Genomic DNA, 9,007 nt, shown 5'->3' with positions numbered 1-9,007 from the left:
TTCTTTTTGTTCTGTATTTGTAATCAAAGCTTAAGATGTATCCATATCATTTTGATCAACTTCCTAGTAATTAAAAGGTAACTTAATCCAAAAGAAAAATTTTAACACTCTTGTCCAGGAAAAGAATTTAAATATTAACACACATTTTTGTTATAGATCATAAATGATCAATAGGATTTTGCATTATAAATATAGATTTCATTAGAAAACTCAGTACAGAATGGAAATAAAGTTTCAAGAAAGAGTGATGTAAAATGACTGATTTTACATATGTTTTGGGGGTGCCTGGCTGGCTCAGTCAGTAAAGCTGGCAACTAACTCTTGATCTCAGGTTCATGAGTTCAAGCTCCATTTTGGGTGAAGAGCTTATGTAAAAAAATACATTTGAGGGGCACCTGGGTGGCTCAGTCGGTTAAGCTTCCAACTTCGGCCCAGGTCATGATCTCGCGGTTCATGAGTTCAAGCCCCACCTCAGGCTCCGTGCTGACAGCTGGGAGCCTAAAGCCTGCATCAGATTCTGTATGTCCTTCTCTCTCTTCCCCTCCCCTGTTCATGCTCTGTCTCTCTCAAAAATAAATATTTTTAAAAATTAAGAAAATATATATATGTATATTTAAATATGTCTTTGAATATGTCCAGATAGTTTATAAACAGACACTGGTAAGTATCAAAGAGTAGCATTCAACTGGATATATTTAAATGGGTGATGTAAAAAGTTTCATGAAAGAATGCCAAAATTTTAACATGTCAGATATTACATTCTTTTTTTTTTAACTTTTTTAATGTTAATTTATCTTTGAGAGAGACAAAGACAGACTGAGAGCGGGGAGGGGTAGAGAGAGAAGGAGACACAGACTGAGGTGTCAGCACAGAGCCCGACGTGGGCCTCGAACCCACGAACTGTGAAATCATGAGCTGAGCCAAAGTCAGACACTCAACTAACTGAGTCACCCAGGCACCCTAGATATTACATTCTTTATAATTCCTTAAGCTTATGACAAATTTCAAATGTTATCTTAAAACTGTACAAGATACATAATTTTTCTAAAACATTTTTATAGGACTCATAAGAAAAAAAAAATTAAAGAACACTGGTACAGGAGGCTAATAAGTATGCTATCTCATAATGAACAGTTCATTCCCCATCCAGTCGTTGGGTGGTACAGGAGAGAACAATGTGATAGGAGAGAAAATACCGAGGACTGTGAGAACAGAAATCCAGCTTTCTCACTCTTTTTGTTACTTACTGCAGTCAACCTTTGCAGTCCAGCTTTGTTTGCTCATCTGTAAAATGACAGGACTATGGTTCATTTTAAACTGGGAGCTATTTCATTCTGTCACCAAATGCTCTACATTGGTTACATTCTTAGAGTTTGTCTTTCTCTTTTCTTTCCTGTTAATTTGAAGTTCTTTTCTAGAGGTAGCATACACAGTTGAGAACAGGCAGGAAAGCGTTAACTATTCTCTTCTTCCTCACCACTAAAGAGAATACAGTTCTCTAAGACTTATGAAATGAATAAATGGTCAAATAATCATTAAAACAGTCACACAGCCATTGTAGTCATTTCTGGGAGTGCATGGAAGATTTTCTAAACCCTGTGGATTGGAAAACGACATACACAGGGCTGGCTTCCCTTCCCATCAGGCATTCTCAGCCTTGGGTCCATGATGGAATCCAAGGGGTTCAAAAACTTGCGTAAGAAAAAGGGAAAAAATACATCTTTATTTTCATGAGCCTCTTAAATCTGTTTTCTTCGGTTACACATGTAAGCAGTACGCAGAGTAGTTATTAGCAGTTACTGTTTGTTACTTTGTCACCAACACAAGTATACCGTGCTAGCTCTGTTAATGTTTATTTATTTTGAAAGAGCAAGAGCATGAGCAGGGGAAGGGCAGAGAGACAGAAGGAGAGAATCCCAAGCAAGTTCCACACGGTCAGTGCAGAGCCCCAGTGAGGCTCCATGTCACCAATGATGAGATGATGACCTGAGCCTAAATCAAGAGTGGGACGGTCGCTTAACCCACTGAGACACCCAGGCGCCCCGGTTTTAATACTTTTGATAACTATATTTCAACATAATTTTCTTTGTAATCCTATATATTTCATTTTATGCGTTTGAAAACGTTGCTGAAAAGTCCCTAAACTTCACCAGATTGCCAAAAGAGTCTTTGGCACAAACTAAAAGTCTAAGATTACTCAGGCGTGAATATAGACATAGATCATTAAAGAACCCGTAGTGCGGGCTGCAAGAAGCAATTAATTGACAGCCACTGTGAACTTGAAAAAATGCAAATTGTTTCGATAATTGAGTGAACCTTAAAGAACAACCAGGAACTTCAATTTAAAGGGCCAAAAAGAATGTTGTTTAGAAATCTCGGAAGCCAAAGGTTAGCAATGATGATAGGAGCGGCCCGCTTCGGCCTCCTACGTTGTCACTGCCTAAGAGGCCGACTCAATGGCCAAGAACCCACTTCCTGTTGACAGACGCTCGGGTCTAATCCACCCTGTTCCTCCCAGTCTGGGCCGCGATCAAAGGGGTACACAAACCCTACACCACAGAATCAAAAAACTGTCCTTCAAAAATGTATATCGGGGCAAATCGCCGATATCCTACGACTCTCCAGGGGGTTTAGCGTTCGAGAGTCGGCTCCCTTTCCTCGGGGCAGCTGGGACTCCTGCAGCAGCGGACCGAAAACTTTCGTCCACAACTTGAAGTTAGGAAGGGTTTCCGCTACTCCAGGCCGGCGGCTCATTTCCTTCCCTGTCCCTCGGAGAGGGTTTCTCCCGGGACTCACAGACCCTTCCCTCGGAGCGTAGCCCTCTCCTAAAAAAAAAAAAAAAAATCCCAAGTGCAGGTCTCTTTAAGACCCCAAGTCTAAGAGCCGAAATCTCCAACACCGGAGCCAGACTCCGCCTCCTTCTCTGCGGCCCGGGCAACACTCCGGCCCGGGTCCTGAGAGCGGCGCCGTTGGGTTACGTAGCGGCACGTGATTGGCCGCCTCCCCCTGGCGGGCCGGGATTGGCCGGCGCCCGGCCCCGCCCCTCGCCCCCGCCCAGGCCCGCGGCCGCCCGGTGTCCTCGCGCCGCTCGTCCACGCGCAGCCTGGCAGTTTGCCTCTTCCTCGTCCTGCAGCCTGCTTCCATGGCCACCGCAGCGGCCGAGGAGCCCTTCCCCTTCCACGGCCTCCTGCCCAAGAAAGAGACCGGGGCCGCCTCCTTCCTCTGTCGCTACCCAGAGTATGACGGGCGGGGGGTGCTCATCGCCGTCCTGGACACGGGGGTGGACCCCGGGGCTCCTGGCATGCAGGTGCGGCAGCCGCGGAGGGCGCGGGGGCGCGGGCGGCCGGCTGGCCGGCGGGCTGGCGGGGGACGTGGAGGGGACGCAGCCTCGCAGCGCGGCAGGCCGAAGCCCGCTCTGCGGCCGAGCGGGAGCCGGCACCGGGAGGAGGCATGGGGGCTCGGGCTGGGCCGTCAGCCCGGCCCAGACAAAAGCGGCGTGCCAGGCGCGGCCGGCCGGGGTGCCTGGGTCCGCCTTTCGCCCAGGAAGCCCCTTCCTGCCCAGGTGCTGCCAGGCCCGGGCCCCGGGGCCGCTTCCCGCCGCGCTGCCTTCCTCCGCAGGTCCCTAGTGTCTCGGGCACCGGCCCGTGCCTACTGTTTTTTAACGGGGATTTTACAATTTTTATTAGTTGTCGGGGGTGGGGGCGGGGAGGAAACAGAACAGTGGCGAACGACCTATCAGAACCTTTTTATTGCTGTCGTTCGGGGGATTTGGTTCTGGGGAGAATTGTTGGTCTTTAGCACCAAAGCCGGGTTTCGAGAAGATAACTCGGTCAACTTCCTCTGGTAGTTTCCTCTGGTAGTTTTATGTGTTCTATTTTTAAACCATCTTCTGCACTGTACTTGTTTAGGGTCATTGAAGCGCATGGCTTCGTCTTTGTTTTACATAAGAACCCAATTTAGTTTGTTTTTGGCCAACTCTTCAGGCTCTATTAAATTAGGCTTCTTTAATTTTTTTTATCTCCAAATATAAGACAACATACTTTAATTACGATTTTAAAAAATTGCTTAATTTTGCCAGAAGCACCTTTGAAATCTTTAAAGTACTGTACCAAAAGGTAATTTTTTAAAAAATGTGTTTCTTGATTAAAAGTATTCCGTCTAAAGTCTTTGAAGTTTGGCTTCTGTAGATTTCGCCTTAGCATTTAATGAAATACAGTCATAAACAAAATATCACTGTTGAAGATCCATCTTTTGAAAATCTAATCTGGATGTAATCCTCTCCCTCTGGTCAACCCTTCATCTGTGTATCTTACTCTCCTTTCTTCACTATACGCTGAAGTTTAGTAATTCTCTCCCTCCCCCAAGTCCCCTCTGGCCTCTGGATCCTCTATTGTACTTTCCAATAATCGAGGAAGCATTTTGGAGGTTAAGATGTCGTGCTGGGGAGGGGGTGGGAAGGGGAACCAGTCTGACTGTACAGGATCCCTTTAGGAATCTTGCTTTCTCCTGTTAAGTCTTCAGCAGCACTCTGGAGTACAACACACCTTGGGCTTTTGGGACCAGGAAGCTTTGGTGAACCAGAATAGGGAGTCATACTGTTCCCGCCTGGTAGCTCTAGTGATACAGTTGTTGCATTAATAACTCTGAAGCCTTGCAACAGTGACAGCTATCACCTCATTGAGGCTTGATTGCAGAGTGGTCATGGTTTCCATTCTGTCCTAGTGTATGTTTACTTTTTATAGGGATAAGTGGTTCACTGGTTCTTTTGTCAGGATAATAAAAGGATCAGGAGAGTTTGGAGGAGTACTGTCTCAGTAAAAATGCTTTTGTAGAATTTCCCAGTCTGCTTATCACTTTGTTCCGTTACTCTCTGTAGAGTAACAGCAGTTCTCAACACAGTGTTGCTGTGGACATTGGTTGAGAAGATTAATTACATGTGACTTTTTCAAATGCTCAAGCAGAGTATTAAGTAAACACTGATTTTTTTTTTTTTAAGCAAGTTTATTTAGGAGTTTAGGTTGGGATTTAAATCACCCACTGTGTGAAGTATAAATACACACTAGATATTGGCATGTAATAACAAATGTTCAAGCAGTAAAATATTGAAATAAAATGAAAACGTAACTCTTGTCTTCCAACAACTTTAACTCTGAGATACTGACATAAATATGACCAGTTAAAGAAATTCAGTACAGTGGCTTGCACACGAGTGAATTTTCAAGGTTTTTTTCCCCTGCTTTTGCCAATTTATTTTGTAGATCTGTGTATACATCATTAAGATAAGAAAGTGGATAGAAATAGGAAGGAAAGAAAAAAAGGAGTGGACATTTAGAATGCCAGGTGGGGTCTGCATGGAGGACCAGAGATACAAATAAACCCTTTGGAGATGACAATGGGGTGTCATTCTTCAGTGACTGCTTTGGGCCCAGTGGTCTTTTGTGACAGCTGTCTGGGCTTGTGAAAAGCAGAGGGTGGGGGGCACCTGGATGCTTCAGTCGGTTAAGCGTCTCTTGGTTTCAGCTCAGGTCACGATGTCACAGTTCGTGGGATCGAACCCCTCATGGGACTCTGCGCTGACAGTGCAGAGCCTGCTTGGGATTCTCTCTCCCTCTCTGCCCCTCCCCTGCGCATTCTCTCTCTCTCTCTCTCTCTCAAAATAAATAAACTTCAAAAAAAAGCAGAGGGCAGACAGCATGAAAGGAATAATAAGTGCATAAATGATTACATCTTTCCTCATCGAATATCCAGGCACCTGGCAGGTGCCCAAGGGTGAGTTAAAAGCCATCCTCCTGCAGGCGTCACCAGGATTGATCAGGGGCCAGTGAGAGCTGGCTTTGAGGCCGAGATGGGACTTGCACTGACCTGGAAAGAATACACAGTGGCCAGTTGGTCTCCTGCCACCAGTCTTCTCTTGGCTCCACCCTTTACAATGCCAGATTATTTTCCTTAGAAAAAATAAGAAACTGCTACTGTAACACCCTTGTGTCATACAAAACAAAGCACTTAATTTTGGCATTCTAGTTGCCTTTGCCTAAAAATTCCGGAATTTGAATTTTGTGTGGCGCTTCTCTGTGCAGCTTGACCTCCTCGTGGTGCTTTGCTTCTCACTGTTTGCCCTATGCTTCCATCCAGAACATTCCACCCTTTCCACTCACCCCCGTGTTTCAGGCCTTTCCTCAACACATGAGTTAATCTGCCCGCAAGCCTTCCACCCTCACCTGTAACTTGCTTAATCCTTTAAGACCCACCTGGGTCTTGACCCTATTAGCTTTTGGGACCTCTACTGGCTGAATTAAGACCCCAGCATATATCTACACGTGTGTGCCCAGCATTGTGTTTGACCCGAGGCTTCAGGATGAATAAGGCCCATCCTTACCAACAGTTATTTGGGTGCTTTTTTTCTTTTTGCTTTCCTAGCAATGTGTTCATATCCCCCCCTCCCCACCCCCCTGTAGCACTTAAAATGTTTCATTTTAGTATTTCTGTTTACGTAACCTTTTTTCCTGCATAAGTTAAAATTCTTTGACAGCATATGTCCAAATGCATTTTGTAGGAGACGTGCCTATCACATTATTTTTGTTGAATGAGAAAAAAAAAATGTGTGCACAGCGTGCATAATTTCCTCATGGAGAAAAAAATGGCTTGGGGAAGGTTACAAGTGGTCCTATAAAAATCTTTGTTTTTACATTTCCTGAAGTAATAAAGTAAATCATAGATACATAATTGGTTACAAATGTTGGATGCTATGCAGTTGGTTTTAATTTTTATTACCTTTCTCGCAGTTAGTCTTCCCTAATTCCCCCAAACTGGGTTTTATATTCTTACATGCTTTCGTACACACTGTCCTTACCTTTTTTATTTATTGTCCTGTGTTGCAGTTATCTCTTTACTAATCTGTTTTCCAACTGGATTGTAAGCTTTCTGAAAGCGGAGCCTGTCTGATTCATTCATCATTATGTCCTCAGAATAAGTCATTTAATAGTACTTGCTTATGAAATATCTTCCCTTGCTTAAAAGAATATTTTCAAGTAAATGCTTCTACATTCACCTTGTTTTGTTCAGGATGATTTGCAACTCCCCTTTCCCGCTTTCTTCTGATCCTCGTGTTTAATGACGGGAGCTCCCAGCCCTCACCAGCTTCCTCACCATAATCAATTCAGTGGAGACACAAAGTGACTTAGAGTCTTGACGTGGGGGAAACCTTTGGGCAATTTCTGTTTTGTTTGTCCAGCATAGCCCCCTAGGCCTTTCTCAGTCCCCCACCCCAGTGCACACGGCGTACTACCCTAGCTCTGCTCATAACATCCTCCTCCTCCCCCTGCAAAGATGAGGGAATTCATTCTGATGGTAGCAGTTCACTGTCCTACTTCTCCCAAAGCTCCATTGCAAAATCCTCAGCCGGTTTGCCTTTTTTAACACCTCTCCTCCCTAACCCCAAATTCCCTCTTGTGTCTTATTGTCTCCAGTGGCGTGGTTTCCTTTACCTAATGGAGAAAGAAGTACAGGGATAGAAAAGTGCATATGTAAGAAGTTGTAATGAAAGAGACAGACTAATAAGTAAAGCTGGTGGCAATAGTAGATGGTAAATAAGTCACCAAATCCCATTAGGTTTTCTTCCTTTGCTCACACACTGATAATGAGGTTTCTAATGAGAGGGATCTGTTGTCTGGCTTGTTAGTGATCTCTTGTGATTCTTGATCTCAAGTCACTGAAGTTGTTTGCTCGTTGAGAAGATAAAGATAGGTGATTGTGTTCCTAGTGCTATGGCTTAGCTTTCAAGTTACAGACTTATTTGGAATACATTTTGAAATCGATTATTTTCTTACGTGATTTAGCTAGTTTTAATTTTATAAGGGAGTATTTCCATTTTGTATTTTGGTTGATTTTCTTATATTTTCCTTCATTTATTTTATTTCCAAAGATGCTTAGCCAATCCCTTCAAAGCCAGTAGCGGATTTAATCAGTTAATTTTATCATGATCTTATCAGAATTTGGTTTGACTTCCAAAGTCATTTTTTTAAACTGATTTTGAGCCTCCTGAGTATATTAGTTATTTTGTTACTAGTATAGACAATTTCCAAGAAATAAGTATCCAGCTTAAAGTTTCCGTTAAAAAATTTTAAAAAGGCAGCTGTACCTGGGAGGCCTTTATGGCCCCAGGTGGTTCTATAGCAATGTAGTTGGAAGAAGATTTGGGGCCCACCAAGAACCTCTTTGCTTCTGCCTCATAAAGAAAAACTTGTGCCTTTGTTTCCTCTACGTGGTAACTTTCCCTCTCCTCCCTTGGTAACCCTTACCTACAGGGCTTTGAGGACACTACAGTGGGAGAAGTGCCTGGAAAGACACACAGAGGGACACTTAGCTTGATCTTAAAGAGTGTGAATGTGAATTCTCTGGGTGGAAAGGAGTTGGAAGACCTTGTGCTTCTCTGATGCTCTTGGCATTTTTTTTGTGTTCCCTTTTTTCTCCGCCCCCCTCCTTGAGGATAGGCAGGGGTTGTCTTTTTTTTTTTAATTTTTTTTTTTAACATTTATTTATTTGAGAGACAGAGCATGAGCAGGGGAGGGTCAGAGAGAGAGGGAGACACAGAATCCAAAACAGGCTCCAGGCTCTGAGCTGTCAGCCCAGAGCCCGATGCGGGGCTCGAACTCACGGACCACGAGATCATGACCTGAGCCGAAGTCGGCCACTTAACCGACTGAGCCACCCAGGCACCCTGGGGGGATTGTCTTTTTTCGGTCGTCTTTGTGTCTCCATGCCTGACGATTCCCTGCTGGTAACTCAGTACCTCTATCTTGAACGCTGCAGATTCCCTTTGCAAAGCAAGCCAAGAAGTGATTTTTCCAACAAAAGCAGTGTGGAAATACAGGACTGCTGTCACCTGTAGTAGTCTGCATGGCCCCAAAGAAAATTTGTGAACTGGCCAAGAACCCAGGCCTTAGAAAAATCAGTCTTAATGCTGAGCAGTTTGTGTCAGATCATTCAGTAATTAAATCTGTATTGAGCA

At 44.2% G+C, this 9,007-nt stretch overlaps 1 protein-coding gene across 7 annotated transcripts in view; it reads left to right on the top strand.

Moving 5' to 3' along the window:
• The first annotated feature begins 3,075 nt into the window (after positions 1 to 3,075).
• The window catches only part of TPP2 (tripeptidyl peptidase 2), a 68,263-nt gene continuing 62,331 nt past the window's right edge, over positions 3,076 to 9,007 (top strand). For 4 of the 7 annotated variants that reach the window (XM_040487115.1, XM_040487114.1, XM_040487120.1 and 1 more), the window contains exon 1: positions 3,077 to 3,307. In XM_040487115.1, the coding sequence (XP_040343049.1) occupies positions 3,143 to 3,307 (165 nt within the window). In that variant the 5' untranslated portion in view covers positions 3,077 to 3,142. Of the gene's footprint in view, positions 3,308 to 9,007 lie in introns of all 7 variants that reach the window. The other 3 variants (XM_040487116.1, XM_040487117.1, XM_040487118.1) reach the window with 3 other exon arrangements.

This window comes from Herpailurus yagouaroundi, unplaced genomic scaffold, assembly GCF_014898765.1.
Source record: "Herpailurus yagouaroundi ecotype Mexico unplaced genomic scaffold, PumYag 164, whole genome shotgun sequence".
Lineage (NCBI taxonomy): Eukaryota > Metazoa > Chordata > Mammalia > Carnivora > Felidae > Herpailurus > Herpailurus yagouaroundi.
Note: the sequence above shows the minus strand (reverse complement) of the source record. Positions and strands in the feature narration are given on the sequence as shown.